Source organism: Hoplias malabaricus, chromosome 1, assembly GCF_029633855.1.
Source record: "Hoplias malabaricus isolate fHopMal1 chromosome 1, fHopMal1.hap1, whole genome shotgun sequence".
Lineage (NCBI taxonomy): Eukaryota > Metazoa > Chordata > Actinopteri > Characiformes > Erythrinidae > Hoplias > Hoplias malabaricus.
This window is the reverse complement of record NC_089800.1, coordinates 31,806,502-31,823,465: the sequence shown is the minus strand read 5'-3', so window position 1 is coordinate 31,823,465 and position 16,964 is coordinate 31,806,502. Positions and strand designations below refer to the sequence as shown.

At 38.3% G+C, this 16,964-nt stretch overlaps 1 protein-coding gene across 2 annotated transcripts; it reads right to left on the bottom strand.

Annotated features, from left to right (window-relative positions):
• ndc1 (NDC1 transmembrane nucleoporin) lies at positions 1 to 16,538 on the bottom strand. Of its 2 annotated transcripts, XM_066678086.1 has the most exons (18): positions 16,395 to 16,538; positions 14,721 to 14,841; positions 13,845 to 13,946; positions 12,863 to 13,037; positions 11,753 to 11,882; positions 11,076 to 11,184; positions 10,907 to 10,958; positions 9,746 to 9,878; positions 9,407 to 9,499; positions 9,249 to 9,330; positions 8,207 to 8,368; positions 6,012 to 6,290; positions 5,473 to 5,585; positions 5,253 to 5,303; positions 3,672 to 3,735; positions 2,542 to 2,642; positions 1,684 to 1,844; positions 1 to 861 (listed from the first exon to the last, which is right to left on the bottom strand). In XM_066678086.1, exons 1-18 carry the CDS (start codon positions 16,431 to 16,433, stop codon positions 798 to 800), a joined length of 2,031 nt encoding a protein of 676 aa, XP_066534183.1. In that variant the 5' UTR covers positions 16,434 to 16,538; the 3' UTR covers positions 1 to 797. The 2 variants fall into 2 exon arrangements, with proteins under 2 accessions (XP_066534183.1, XP_066534184.1); XM_066678087.1 differs by lacking the exon at positions 5,253 to 5,303.
• Positions 16,539 to 16,964: the final 426 nt, after the last annotated feature.

Sequence of the window (16,964 nt, the reverse complement as noted above, 5' to 3'; positions counted from 1 at the left end):
ATAAAGCCAGAATATCTAATGGATATCAAAAAATTTATTTACACACGAAGAACCATTCTCAAAGTCAAGGTCCTGCACTAAATCCATTTAAAAACTAAGCAAAGGATTAAATGTTTATAGTTTAACTTACACAACTCCCAGATATTCCCAGAAATAAGGACATTCATTCATCTCATAATCCCACATCTTAACTATGATCTGAAAACTTTAACTTCTGTAAACCAACTCTATCACCATCTCCAAATCAGCTGCTTTAAAGGAGCAGTCAGTCATTTTCTCCATGGATTCTTCTTCACACTTAACGCAGGTCCCCTACCTGCAGATGACCATGTTTAAAACATGTTTACTGCAGGCTCTCTGACACATCCAGTCCACTATGGAGCATAAACCAGTTCATTCAGGAAAAAGAAAGCAGTTTGATTCTTCATCCCATGAGAGGTGCAGTTTATAGAAAGTGATGTAAAATATAATAAACAATTACTTCCATGAATACTGTTTGCAAGTTTAACTTAAACTCAAGAAAAAACAAGCTGTATTTCTGCCAAAGTGTGGAGCAGAAAGAGAATATTTTTACAGAAACTGAGAGAAACAGTGCAGCACCTAATACTAGAGAAAACATAGTTATTATTGATATTATAAATATTCTAAGGCTTTGAGTGATCAATCAAGTGCCAGGACCCCTGTATTTATCCTTTGGAGAGATGGTTGCTCTCTCACAGTCACTCTATTTGTCTCAAACTCAAACACACACACACTGCCTCTGTATTGGAGCGAAGCACTGAAGGTGAAGCTCATGGTCACTCCTTGTATTCCATGAACTGCTGAAGTCTCTTCTGTTGCTCTGCTGAGATACACACAGCACTGAAACCACAGAGAGACAGCAAATTAATCACAGCTGTCTATAAAGATTGCCTTTTTACATTAAAGGAACATTTATGACACACAGACCCATGGAAAAACTGGAACAACACATTTCAGGTTTAAAGTAAATGATCAGATGTTATTTCAGACTAAAGTTCTGTTTATGTATCCAGATATATTTCAAAATTGACGTTTCTGTCCGTTTTCAAAAACATATCCATCCAGACCAACAGAAAATATCTACACTCACATGAGAACACAAAACGACTCAAAACCATTTATTAAAAAACAAACAAACAAACAAACAAAAAAAACCCCTGTTTTCATGGGAACAGTTCATGACACAGACTGGAATTCAAAGTTAAAAAACAAAACATTTCTAAGTTAAAGGAACACTAGGTAAGATTTGGGTTTTTTGCTCTTTGAGCTCCCCCTAGTGTATTACACATTAACAGTGATATACTGAAATAAATGGGGAGGGGGAAGGAGGAAGATAGTTTCCTACCCGCCTCCAGAATTGCATGGTGCAGTTTCTGCCAGAGTAGCAATGCAGAGGCTCTGCTTTTTGTGTTACAGCAAATTGGAGCATCAAAAATATTTTGAAGCAGTTATAGTGATTTATTTTCTCTGTTTATATTAAAGTAGCGTTTACACACATCACAGTTATTAAAGTGGCCAATCATTAAAGTCCAGCCTGAAACAGCAGTGAAATATTATGTGTCATGTTTAATATGTGGCAGAGCTTTGCACAGAGTACAAAAAAACGGACTCTTATTTGTTCAGCAATTTAAGACAAGAGACAGGGAAAATATTGAGACTTACTTTAAGTGTTCTCCAAAGGTGGATGTGATCCTGTAGATTGCAGTTTTCAGTGCAGCTCTCAGAGCAAAGCGCAGAGTTTTATATGAGCTGTCTCCAATGATGCAGCTTGTCTTCACTGCTTTACTGGATGCATGAGGGAGCTTGAAATGTCTGTCCACAGCCTGTAAAACACAACAGCACTGGGTCACAGCAAGATCAAAGAATAATCAGGCCAATTACTCTCAGATGCACTGAAATTCAAATATTTTGAATCACAAAACATTACAATGCTGAGTTTGAACTGGCTGGGCCTGTTTAGAGGAGCATGTGTGGCAGTGCTGAGCTTCCCCAGTAGGGGGTGCAGTTGCAGGAAGGGGAATTGCAGCACAAAATTCACATAATTGAAGAAAAAAAGAAATATGAATAAATGTTTGCCGTGAGTTGTGATGTAATGATGATAAAAAGAATTTCTTTAATATTATACAGTTTCATAACATTATATGAAACTTTTCAAACCAAATATGGTGATTTTTAGAGATTTAACAAGGTGCCCTGAGAATACTTTTATAACCACATGGTGGCAGTCTGTCAACATCAAATCAAACAGAGAGATCATCAGACATTATCACCTCTAGTGTCCAGGAGAACATTTAGGAAGAGGATAATATAGGCTTACATTTCAAATATCTAAATCAATTCAGTAGATCATGAATTTTCATTGACGTTTGATTATTTCAGTTTTATTGTGTCATTTATTCATCTTTTGTAAGAGTTTCCTCCTGATCAGTATCTCAGAGGGTCCAGAATCCACCCTGAGCCACTGGGCACAAGGCAAGAACACACCCTGGATTGAGCATGTTCCTTATCTTTGGAGTTTACCTCCTGCAGAGACAGCATACAGCTGAGGATGCTGGGTAATGTAGTCTGTACCACGCCATACTTGTCCTCAGTGAAAGAAGCAGTTACCAGGTGAGAGAGCCCTTGAAATAAAATATTTAAAGCACAAGTTCAGTATCTGGAAATACAGAAGGACACACATTACTGACTATTTGGGTCAATAAAGATTCACCTAGTTTTGTTACGCTGCATTCTTCATAAAACCCCACATCCCCTTTTATTTATTTATTAAAACCTGGTTTAAGCCAAAGACAAACATCCAGAATCTGTCAATAACATTTATTATTACAATTATTTCTATCATTATTAAAATACCAAGTTGTTACCTGAAGAACATGAAATAATCAATACCTAATACTCGTCAAAAGAACAGTAACTGACCCTAGTTGGATTTTAAAATACACCATTATATACCATTAGAGCTGTGTGTGTGAGATTTGGCCCTAAAATAATATCACGATATATCAGGGTATTTTTGCAATAACTATTTTTGGTGATATGACAAACAGTGACAAATATATTTTTAATTTCAGGAACATAATATGCAACAAAATAAATGCTTAAATTACATCATAATATAAATGTAACAGTTTCGAACATTCAGTAGAAAGATACCAAAAAAGTTTGTAAACATGGTTATGTTGTAGATATTATTATTTTGTAAGTTACCAAGTTTCCGGTTTTGTCTAAAATAATGTAACAAATCAATCTACCACAATAAAAAAGTGCAGAAAATTAGCTGCTGCATAAAAAAAAAACTAATTTGAAAAATCCCCTTATAACCATACTGCTGCTGTGTCTAAATAACTCACTTATGAACATACCCCCTTGTGTAAGTGCAAAATGATAGACATTAAAATTATGTTTGTTTTTTTTTTTTTAATTATTTTAAAATTTATAACAATATTATCTGTGAACGATAAGATATGGCACAGCCCTAAATACCACTGTAGACTTTCCCTCATTTTGTATCTGGAGATATACCCATGTAAAGTGTTGAAAACAGACTGGGTGGTGTGTGGGTTAGTGGGCTGCCAATACATACATTAATCACTGAATTAGTGATTTCTTTGTTATTTGTCTCTTTAATATTATTATGGTGGTTGCTGTACCTTCCAGAGCCCAGATATGAGCCTGGCCATCAGCAAACAGGGCCTGGCTGGAAGCTTCTGGCAGCTGTTTAACACACGGAAAAAAAAATATTTACGGACGGAAAAGACATTTCAGACTCAGTCATTATGAGAGAGGAACGCTGAAAAACATGGACTCAAGAACTTTCACAAGGTAATCAAACCCAAAACCAGGGCTCAAGACCAGAAATTAAATATAATCATCTTTAAAATCAATAACCAGCTATTTACATGTGATTTAGTGGTGTGATAAATACAGTTCAAATGTGACATCCACCACAGCCTCTTTTCACACTGCTGCTAACGCAGTGTTACCGGAGGAGAATACAGACTGCCCAGGTCCATCACATCAGCAGCCAGACATTAGTCATGCACTCCGCTAGTTGTGCACATGGAGAACCAGTTTAAAGTCTACTTAGTGGATTTAGGCTCCGTCCACAAGGATCTGGATAGTTTTGGTCTCCCATCCACATAAAAGCGGCACTTTATGTAACTATAATTTACGTCACAGCGTGCCTGTCTTTAATTCAAACAGCTCCTCACTCCCCCACATAAGTCATAAGCTACACTGTACACACAAAGACAGAACTAGATTTCAGATTCACACATATGAATGAATATAAAATGATGCTGTATTAGAAATATATAATTCACTGTTAAGATTCAGTCATTTCAGGAGTTGCGTAGTACAAGACATAGGGATTATGGAGTGATTTAGGATTAAAGCTCTGTTTCTCTCAGGCTTTGTGGTCTCTTTAAGAGATACTATGCTCCCCAGAGGTAGGAAAATCTCAGTTTTTAAAAATATCCAGATAAATTGAGTCCATGCTTTATAATCATTGTAAAAGTGTTAATTAATAAAAGTAAAAGGTGTGTAAAAATCCCACACATGCAAAACCTGATATATCTAATTTTATACAGAACATCTACAAGCAGACCATAACAAAACAAATACTAGAGTCTCAAATAACTGTGTACTTACAATCAGAGGTGAAGAGTCGCTAGTTACTTTTACTAAAGTACAGATACATTAGCAACAGAGTGGTATTTCGTTTCCTCCACCCTGCAGAACTTGTTTAAAAAGACACCTTAAGCCTTAAAAGTGTAAGCACCTCACATGATGAAGCACTTACACTGGAGGAGGAAAGTGTTTCCTTTTCCTTTTAAAAGTATTTGCTAATTTTGTATTTCTACTCAAGCTTTACAGTTTTTACTGTGTCATTTTACTACAACATTTCCTGCAGAGCAGAGAGAAGACAACTCCACACACCTCTGAGTACAGTGTAATAGAAAATAAACAATTTGTTTAAGAAATGAAATGTTTAAAATCCCAAATTGATTAAAACAATTACATATTTTATTTTTTAAAATTTGTACACAATCTTTTGAAACTCTTTGAACTACCAGTTTGCAAGTCAGGAGAAAAAAATAATTTAAAATTACAGATCGGAGACTACCTCTGCTCTAAAGGAAGCTACACCTGCCCTCCACCATTTATTACCACTTTAACAACACATGCAGCATGCTATTTTAAGAGGACCATGCAGTGTTCTACCTCCTTACCTTATTAAACAGATACATTACCAACACCCTCTTGGCCAAAAAAGCTTTAACCTGAGCAGCGGAGGTCACAGTCAGAGAGCATGAGCCAACACTTGCATTTCAAAATCAATTTTCAAATAGACACTGGATTTATTATATACTTCATGCCTTTATTTTTTGTTAGTAGTTTAAAATGGAGTGCTCCTGTATGTTGAAGGAAATAGCTGCGATGGTGACGTACCTGCTCTTTCCGGTTCTGGAGCCACTGAGTGATGAAGCTGGATTTATGTTCAGGGGGCGGGGACCTGGGGGTGGGAAATGGTGACGACGAAGTGCTGCCATTGGTCTGAGAGTCTGATATCACAAATTATAGAGAGAGAAAAGAGCTTCAGAAAACTGCTCAGTTAAAACAAAGGAGTTTATCAGTGAAGACAAACCCATTTACACAAACATTTTTAAACATTTAAACATTAACACAACCCATTTTTGACAGCAATAATTATTTTAAACACCCATTAATTTTCTAATAATTTCCTATTTTGGCCCTGAAAATGTTCCATATCATTAACCTTAAGGTAGCTACCCAGCTGATTTTGCTTGTCCCGAATGCCATTTAAGACGGCCTGAATGTAAGGGTGCTGATATTTATGGTGGAATAGCAATATCTCAGAATGCAACTGTTGCCCAATTTAAATTCCAAATTTATGGAACAATTTTCCTCCATTTCTGCCCTACAGATAAACAGCCAGCTGCCTCAGAGTGTTGAGAGTATAATCTGACCAGTGGAAGCGCTCCAAAGTTTGGGGCCCCTCCTGATGATGTGGGGGCTCTGGACAGAACTGAATCCGGGGCTCTGCTGAAGCCCTGGCCCAGGGGCAAGTCTCCTGAGAGCTGGGGTGGAGAGGGGACTGTCCAGGTCCGGGGTGAAGGGGGAAGTCAGGGGTGTGCCCAAACCTCTCCCGGAGGACTTCAGGAACACATTGCCGGGGGTCCGCATCACAGTGGTGGGTCGAGGGGTCTGGGGCAGATCTTCCATCCCTGACATCACAGCTGAGGAAACTGAAAAACACACGCATTCAGGGACTCCTGCAAGCTTTTTCCACATTCAATTAAAGTGAAATTGTTCACAATACTCCACCCACACAGACTTCAAAATTCATATCTGTCCTTCAGCAGTTACAAGTCTAGAGTGACACAGGGTTAGGAGACCTGCCAAGGAATCATATCCTACCTGAATTAGGAATGAAACCCTGACTCTGTCACAATTCTATTAATTTTTTCCTCTTATTAAGTGAGATTATTCACTCTTCTACATACAAATAATAAGAACTGATTCTAGTTAAAGGCCACAAACATGACTGTAATAAAAAATACTTTATAAAACTCAGAAGATGAATCCTCTCCACCTGCTGCTCTCCATTCGGTTTGCACTGGAAACCAGTCTAATGTGTTTATAAAAATAAAAAGTGTCCAGTATGCTAGACTCCAAAAGCTGAAAAGCACAAACTGAGATAAGGATGTTGCTCTATTCCTGCTCCATAGGAGGGTAACACAGACTTATTTTTGCTGTTTCAGCTCACTTAAGGTGGAAATTTCTCCAAACTTGGGAGACGGCTAACTGCATTACAGACAGTGCTACAAAACAAAACACCTCGAGTTTCTGTGGGAATTCAAACAGTGAATAAAACCTTAAAGACAATTTACACTTCTGAAACATACAAACAACAGTTGTTTTTCTCTTCAAACACACCACCTTAAAAGATGCAGAGCTTCGGAACGTAAGCAAACCAGAGAGAACTGCATATTTCCACAACTGTAGACATCCCATTTAAGTATATATTCTCCTTCTCTGTGCAGTCCCTGACCCTGGGCATCATTCTGGAATGAGTCTTGGCCAGTAAGAGAATGAGGGAGGGGACCTCTGCAGGATCTCTGACTGTAGCTGTAAATTCTTTGTACTGTTTGTAACTGGAATGTTAATGGTTCGATCTCCAGAGTCAACAGGTCATGACTGAAGTGCCCTTGAGCAAGGCAACCCCAATCCCCTAGGCTAGGGCTGCCCAATGCTCTGGGCATGTGTGCTTACTGCCTCCTAGTGTTCACTTGTGTGTGTATGTGTGTATTTCAATAAAAATGCAAGCACAGTGGCCAATAAAGTGATTCTAATGATTCTAGTATGTGATTTTGAGAAACAAGTGCAACTTCGCTGATATTTTCAGCCCTCCTTATAAGTCTACCCCAATAACATGGCTTGCTAAGTCACACGGAGAGAGTATTTAAGAGGTACACCCATGTTCACTCATTTTGCCCTGCCCTCATTTTTTTGGAAGATTTTTATTCCGTCATTATTAATTTCTTTATTTGTTTAGCAGTGCAATAGGTCGTACACTTCTCTGCCATTCTTCCAGCTATCAGTGGGAAACATGGTTGTGTCTGTGTGGAGTTGAAAAGCATGTGCATATTAACACACGTGAAGCTCATGCGTTAGGGCAGGGTGTTGTTGATAGGTATACAGAAAGTTAAGCCATACAATCAATCTGTTCGGTGAGTGAAATTATTGTTTTTTACAGTTCTGTGGCCTAAAAAGAACTCTGTTATTACAGCATCATTTGAGTTACAGATTTCTATTCAATTACTCTGCCTTTAAATAAACTTTTTTTTGGAATTGAAAATTGTGATTCTGTTGCTCCTCTGGCTCAGAATTTAGTTTGTATTTACAGCAATGGCATGCAGATAGCAATGGTGATACCCACTATATCACACCAGCCAGCTACTTATTCTGCCTATGTAATTGCTTAAATCTGGTTTGGTTTTTCAGGGCCACACCACTCACTTGGGAGCTGAAGCTCAAACTGATCCAGAAAGGGAAGAACAGAGTTGTCCACACACCAGTTCCTGTGTTTAGTTCTGAGCTACAGTGTGTCAGTGGTGCATGTGTCAGTGTTGTGTCTGTATGGAGTGTTCCTGAGTTGTACCTGAGCTGCTGGAGGAGGTCCTGGTGTCGCTGCTGAGAGACAGAGTCTTCGTGCGGCCATTAGAGGCAACAGTTTCCTGATGAGCCACAAGACGCTGAGTTAACTCACTCAGTAAAAACAGACACTCTTTACTGACCGCGTTCCAGTTATGAGGATGGCCTCCTACAAAAGAGAAAACACACACACTGTGATAATGAGGGGGATGTATGTGTTGTAGGACCAGTACTCTATCACTGCAGTACCGGAGTCTGCTGTTTCAGGATGACAGTTCAAGAACTGCAATTTGAGGACCACATTTCTAGGACCCTATGTGTTTGTGACACTGTCCTTTAGCAAAGAGGATGATCTATACTCCTCTCTGTCAGATCTTTTAAAGGCTTATTTCACCTGAATACTACTTTATCTTGGAATTCTACTTGAACAGATCTCAATATTTGATATACAAGGACATTGGTGCTTTAATACATATATGATAACAATAACAACCAACAAGAGATTCAACAAGTAAGTTTTAATCCCCAACAAATACCACCCCCCCATGCACTAGAAAGACATTCATCTATTTTTTCTGTGTCCTTATATCCAGGTGGTAGGGTGGAGAAATCACAGGGTAATTGCTGCCTCCTTTTCTGTAGCTATATTCCTCACTGTAGGACCAGTTTAAAATAATCCAATATACAGATCTATTGTGGCAGCAGGTAGTGTCTCAGTCACACAGCTCTAGGTGGTTGTAGGTTCGAGCCCTGCTCCATGTGACTGTCTGAGGAGTTTGGTGTGTTCTCCCTGTGTCTGTGTGGGTTTCCTTCAGGTGCTCTGGTTTCCACCCATGGTCCAAAAACACAAGTTTGCACAAGTGTCCATAGGTGCGAGTGTGTGAGTGAATGTCTGAGTGTGTGTCACCCTGCGAAGGACCTTGGGCACCCCCTCCAGGATGTGTTCCTGCCTTGTGCCCAGTGATTCCAGGTAGGATCTGGACCCACCACAACAGCAACACATGTTCACATTAATGTATGCAACTAGAGCATGGTGAAATGGGAAGTACCTGGCTGGCTGAGGCTGAAGACCTCCTGTCTGCGAGAGGGAGAGTGCTGGGAAAGTAAAGCCAGGTCCTGCAGGGCCAGAAACTGAAACAACATTCAAGAGTTAACATTAAAGAAATTAAAAAAAAAATACTGCTGACCATAATTCAGATGAAAATACCTTTAAAATCAGAATGTTGTTTTCCATAAGGACTTTAGGAAGACACTGCTCTGTGTCCTCAGAGAATGTGGACTGCACTGGGAATCTGTACGGCTGAAAGAGAAGGAAAAACCAGTTTAAAAATAATTATAATATTTGAGTGTCTGTTTGGGTGAATAAATGGTTAATAAATTATTATGACATAACTGTGGGCTGAAGAAAACAAAAAATAAGCAAAACAGGTTTTAACATAAGGCTGTATACAACACACGCTGAATATATCTTCAATGCCGCCACGTTATCTACATGTCCTCTACAACAAAAACCCCAACCCCACCCATGTACCCAGTGCATCAGTACCTCTGTGACATAGATCCTGAAGAGCAGCACAGTGATATTCCAGGTGAACAGCAGGAAGGTTCCGCTTATCCACAGATGAAAGAGCAGTGAGAAATCCAGCAGCCCCGCCAATGAGTCCAAAGAGTGCACAGTTCTACAAGAGCAGCCAGAAAACACAGGAGGTATGCCTGTTATTGTAATAAACATTATGTTCTGAGTGTATCGACTCAGTGTAGTATTTTAGATATTAATGGATTTAAAGCAGTGTAATGTGTACATTGCTGACAAAAAAGGCAAGAATGTTTTAACAGTATTTTTTATACAACATAAAACTTAAATGAGTAATCTGTAGGATATTTACAGTACTTGGTCATAAAATATACAGGTTGTGTGATCATAGATTAAGAAAACAGTCAAAGTTAAACACTGCTGCCTCTCACAGCATTGCTAAAGCAGTATATTCTCTTTGAGAAGTTGCCAGTCTGATGCAGAAATCTTATAATCCCGCCTTCCAAGGTCCTGCCTGTCATCCCGCCCTCTGTCCAATCATTTTACAGTAAACTGTGTGGCCAGGTCTACAAACGGTATCCCACAGCCATGAAATGACCAAGTGAACATAGCTAATGTTATATTTTACCACACCCAAAAAGCCCCATTGCCCTAAAAATCTCCATGACCAGAGACAGAGTAAAATGAGAGGAAATGTTGGCCTTGTGTTTGAAAAGTGGAAGTACACAGCAAATAAGCGTTTTACTAGTAGGTAGATGTTTTAGTGACATGATGTGCACTTGGTTGTGTTTTAAATGGATAAAATGGGAAATAAGTGTTTCAAGTTCTGTTCATAAACCTAGCGTTAGCTTTAGCTTCGCATAGATGTTTAAGGTGGAAACGAGTATTCAATACGTTTTCCTCAAACTGGCAACCTGGCAATCATCTTCAGGTACATTATAAAAATGACCCACTCCTAATAAAACAATGATGTTTTATTTTTTAGGGAACTCTGCAATGCTTTATATATATTTAATTTTTTTTTTGCATGAATCATTTAATTGAAAAAGTGCAAAAGCACCCCATTAAAGCATCTTTGTGTAAAAACAGCTTGAAACAGATTGAATGTTATTATAATGAAGGGATTCATTTCTACACCTTGTACATGTCTCTGCACAGAAACAAACATCCTACCCATCAATTTGCAGACTCAGAATGTTAGAGATCCATGCTCTGGGAATATGACCTAGGAAATATAAAAATATATATTATATATAATAAAACTATTACATCTTTTAATAGCTTCAACCCCTTTAATTGTAAACCCCTTGTTAAAATAGTTTTAATCAAATATGGATCTTACCAAAAAAGAAATAGAGAGCTACGTAATTCCTGAGGGAATAGAGAGACTGAACAGCACTACACTTCACCACCCGCGGCAGGGAGCCTTTAAAACGCAGATATTTAAATTGCTGTGGAGTAAACACAAAGAGTGTATCAGTTTTAAACAAATACACTATAGAGTTGTTCAAAATGATATTTCAAACCTGTACAAATTAAGACAGTTAATTCTCTCTCTCATATATAAATATCTGAAACGATCGCGAACACGGTGGTGCAACTCTATCCAAAATCACAAATGCAATATGAAACGGAAGAGTGACTCAAGTGAAAGAGTGATCTCTGGAGGGATGGAGTTCCATCCACTACCTCTGGGATGACTTGGAGTGCTGTTTGGGACCAGAACTAAACACTCAACACCAGCCCCTGACCCCACTGTTGTTAATGTGGCTGAAGACCAACAAATCCTATACAACATCTAGTGTAAAGCTTTCCAGAAGAGTAGAGACTGAAGCAAATAGGAACATACCCCTGATGAATGTCTTAATACCAGAAGGTACATTGAGATGTGTTGTATCTGAATATAGCATAGCTGTATGTCTATTTCTATAAATCTCACAAATGCACACTTTCCACATGTGAGAGTTCATGTAAATAAGGTCACTGTAATTATAGGTGTGAATAAATGTAAAAACAAACCTGTATGATCTGAAAGGACACATAGTTCAAGTTCTGGACGACTCCCAGAAAGCTGTGGCTGTATCCCATGAAAGCTCCGGCCAGCAGGAAGAACAGGTGATACTCATTCAGACACATCTCCTGAGCTCCACTGCAGAAAAGAAACGTTATATTATAATACCAACAAGGATTATTATTCATTTTCTAATCCTACATCAGTGGACACAGGACTGGATATTTTTGGTTGGTGGACTATTCTCATTCCTGCAGTTACATTGAGGGGTTTAAAATCTCCAGTAGAACTGCTGTGTTTGACCTGAAACAGGGTCAGTATGCCAAGCAGTCACCTGACTTCAGGCCCCTCATCTCCTCTTTCTCTCCGGCGGCTCACCGAGGATACGATTCCCTAAGATTGCTTTAATTGAACTAACTTTATCACCAGGTCATGCTCTAAACCCTCGCTTGAGAATAATTGATGTTAATCTGCGAAACCTGAGACTAAACAGAACCAGGACAGGACTCAGATCTGACAGAAAGCAAGAGAGTGAGAGGGTGAGCAAACAAGAGAGAGGGGTGTAAAAAGGGGAAAAAATGAAGAGGGGAGAGGAAAAAAAACAGCAAATAGTGTGACAGAAAGAAGAAAACTGGGAGATAATTGAGAGAGCAAGTAAAAAAAAAAAGTGTAAAATACAATAATATACAGAAAGATAAGAAAGTGAGATCAGGAGCGAGAGAGAGAGAGAGAGAGAGCAAAAAAGATAAATATTGAGAACTAGAGAATAGTGTAGGAAAAGAGGGAAAAAAGAAAACAATTCAGAGAGTGAGAAAGAGAGAGATAGCTGAGACATAGTGAGAGAGAACAAAATAGAGAGACAGAAAGCAAAATATAGAGATGTAAAAAGTGGAATAGTGAGCGACTAGTGAGACAGAAAAAATAAGAAATGAGATTGGGAAGGAGATAGTTGAGTGAGAGAAAGAGAGAAATCAAGTAAAAAAAAGAGTGTAAAATACAGTAATATACAGAAAGAGAAGAAAGTGAGATATTTCAGAGTAGAGAGTGTGTGTAGAGAGAGAGCTGGGAGGTATGAAATAGGCAGAGGGAGAGAGAGAGATGAAAGAGGGGAGTGTTACCTCTCACGGTGAGTGCAGGGAGAACCGAGAGTCTGATATCGTCCTCCAGTGAGAACAGAGGAACACCACATCACCACCATCCCCACCGTGCAGTGCACCAGAGAGTGAACACACTGCCGAGGGTGCAGCACACAGGCCAGGAGAGCCACTCTGGAGCAAGGGATCGAGGGAACAACTGCAACCACACACAAAAATAATGATGTTTATGATTTATTATTATTAGTGTTATTACTAATTATTAATATGAAATATTGATGTTCCAGACAAGCTGAACATGAGCCTAAAGCCCAATTTATACTTCTGTGTTGAACCTACGTTGGAACCTGACACGCACCTCTCCAGACTGCAATGACTGATCGGTCAGTAGGTTGGACGGACATTGTTTATGTTGAACAGAAGAGGTACAGAAACATGAACTCCTCTCCTCCATACACAGAGAAGCAGACAGCAGCAAATTCATGGCGAGAGATTTCCTCAGACATAGGCTCGAGGGGAATAAAGACGCCAAGCATTGTACTGTGGAACAGTGTAAAGCAGTGTATCTGTGTTCCCTGCACTGCTTTGCTGCAGTAATGATAATTTTTCTTCTGGGAAAGCCTTACACTGGAATTTGGGACATTGCTATGAGGATTTTACAGCATTCAGCCTGAAATTTTTGTGAGGTTAGGTGTTAGATGATCAGTTCTGGATCAGAGAAACCACTCCACATTGTCCCTGAGATCTTAGACGAAGCTCCATAAATCACTCCAGAGAACTGTTATATAGGCCAATGATAGGGGACTTTATATCCCTCTAGGGAACACACATCATACTGTGTATCATGAGTTTAAATTCATGTATGGTGAGCTGCTCCATTAGTGGCTGCTTCATGTCATGTTTTTTTTTTTAAGTGATCATGCACACAGTGAAGCATGGTTTGTTCATTAGCAGCATTTAAAAAAGATTACGAATGGTTTTGGCCCCGGTGGTACGCCATACTAACCAGTGTAATACTCCAGGTTGAAAAACCCAATCACCAACACAACTCCAGCCAGCAGGAACAGAGAGAAGATGGTGCTCGCAGCCGTAAGAAGAACAAAACATTCTGTAACAAAGTAATTTTAGCTGAAATTACACACAGGACAGAGGACTTCGAATAAAGAGTCACACTTTAAATCTGAGATAAGGACAGAGTCTGTTTACACCTGCATTAACCAGCTCCTCAATTCACATTCATAGATTATTAGAGATGGAACCAGACCCTATGTAAGGCCCCTTTAGTGTACATCCAGTGTTTAATCTTGTTAGTGTGTGTGGTGATTAGTCTCATTAGTGCGTTTGTGGCATTTAATCTTGTGTGTGTGTGTGTGTGGTGTTTAGTCTCTTTAGCATGGGTGTGAGGTGTTTAGTCTCGTTAGTGTGTGTGTGTTGTGTTTAGTTTTATTAGTGTACATGCATGAGCGTGTGTTTTTGTGTGTGGGGTTTAGTCTCATTAACACGTGTGGTGGTCTTTAGTCTTATTGTGTGTGTGTCTGTGTGTGTGTGGTGTTTGTGCTAGAAGGCTTAGCTTGAATGAGTAATTTGTGATGCTTCAGGTTTCCAAACACTGTCTTAGAAACACAGATTGAGACAAATAAGGTTTAATATATCACACTCTTAAAACACCAATAATTTAACTCGGAGGCAGAGCTTTCCAGCTGCAGGTCCAGTTGCAACGCATCTGCTGTATTTGCATTTATTTACTGGGGAACACGGACTGCTGTGGACAGTAACAGCCATGACCAATCATCTCGTCTGGTCAGCGGTAAAAACTAATCCTGATATCACACACGTTAACACCATGTGTTTTTAATATTAATATTTATACCTGACTTCTCACCTGAAATCCATTGGAATGGATGGAATAAACTGAATCTAATGAGGAAAATTAAAAGGGGTGTTGTGGCCAGCAGTAACAGAACTGACCACACAACACTCGCTAAAGCTCTCCACCTCACCACCTGTGGGGGAACAAGAGAAGAAGAAGCAAGAAACAATTTTTTACATTGCCATTGACTCTTATTAAATCAGTAAAAATACACCAATCAGCCACAGCATTAAACCCACTTCCTTATTTCTCCACCAACCAAAATAACCCAGTCGACAGAATCCTGTGTCCACTAGGGTTGTGCCATATCGTATCGTGTGCAATAATATCGCAAAAACAAATGATATGATAACAAATGGTTTATGATAAAAAAAAAAAAATACTGTGATTACCATGATATTCTGACTTGTTTACACAATGACGTCATGCATTTATACATAATATGGTGTATATTCGTAACATGAGTCGTTTAGGCACAGGAATAAAGGAAATTTGCTCTGCATTAAAAATATTTGCTCCAAAAGAGGAGCGACTTCAGTCGTGGGGAGGTGTTTTGGATATAAATTATAAATATTCTAAATATTTTCTATACAATGTCAGAATTTTGGTAAGTTATGGTTGTTTACAAAATAAGCAAATGTTTATACGTTAATTTGTTGTTTCTTCTGAATATTTGAAATTGTTAGATTTGTACTAAAATAAAATGTAATATTATTTAAATTAAAAATGTAATAATTTAAATAAGAAATTAAAATATATTAATATAATTAATATTAATAATACATGCATTTTGTTGCAATAGTGTGTTCTTGAAATCAATAAATCTATTTTTCAATGTTTTTTCATCTTGCCAGAAATATAGTTATCACCAAAATACCCTGAAATATTGTGATATTATTTTAGGGCCATATCGCCCAACCCTAGTGTCCACTGATGAAGGACTAGAGGACGACCAACATATTGTGCAGTGACAGATGTCAGCTACTGTCTCAAAAGATCCCATTCTGGTACGATTGAATCAGGCACAGCAATGCTGCTTGAGTTTAAACCCCTCAGTGTCACTGCTGGACTGAGAATAATACCTTCTCTAAACAGTTATAGAGGGTGTGCTCCTGTTTAGTTAAAATGAATACTTGCAGACACACCGTCCCTTTGTGAATAAGGGTGGTGACCCCTGATATATTAGTGGTTAAGCTCTTTCATGTGGGAATTCTCAAAATAAATATGACAAATTCTCAAAATGTACACATTTAAGCAAAACAGAACAACGATGACTAGGTTATAAAAACGTGTAACTGATACAGATGTCTGCAAATTAACTTTAAAATTATGGATTAACTTTATATTGTATGGAGAAAGCAGAAGGTGTACAATTTAAAATACTTTAATAAATAAAATAATTTCATAGAACCTTGAAAAAAAGTTTAGAGCAGAATAAAATCCTATAAAATGCTATTTTATCATTTTGGTCCTTTTTCAATTAATACTGTGAAGTTGAAAATTGGAACTTTCCGTTCTACCTTAAAAGGCTCTTTAGCCGCATTCTGACTCGGCGCCGAGCGCTCTGTAGCCGAAGCACCATTTAAGGTGGAACAGAAATTTCGAGCAAGAAGCTGCCTAATGAGAATAAAACAAAATAAAAATAAATCTGATGTTGTTTTAAAGTCCAGCAACAAAAGCTCTTACCTTCCTAATGAACCAACAGCTTTGACTGAAAGAGAACATTTTACCAAAAACTCATTTTATCTGTTAAATACTGAAATATTTTTACGCTTATTTTAAACCACTGAAGAAAAATACCGCCACACATGCAAAGGACCCCGCGGTGGAGGGCTGAACCGAAGGGTGTCTACCGTGACTGCCTGTTTTATTTAATTACTTACACACAGTTTTACTTACATATATTTGAAGTGAAATAACTCTACCGTATCCCAAACTGTGTTGGGAAAAATACACCAATAATATTACGTGTGACACAGTCAACATAAAATGCCAAAGTTATATCAATAACATTGTGTTAAAATAGGTCTAATTTGATTCTATATTTTTTCTTTTGTACTAAATGTTATGGAAAAAATAAACAGCCATTACACTGAAAACTACAACGAAGTTTTAGGACCATGGCATTGGAATGAATAAATAAATAAATAAATAAATAAATTTCAGAGATTAAAGTCAGAATTCTGAGAAAAATGTCTGAATAATTCTGAGAATAATGGTCAGTTAAATTCCGAAAGTAAAGTCGGAAAAAACACT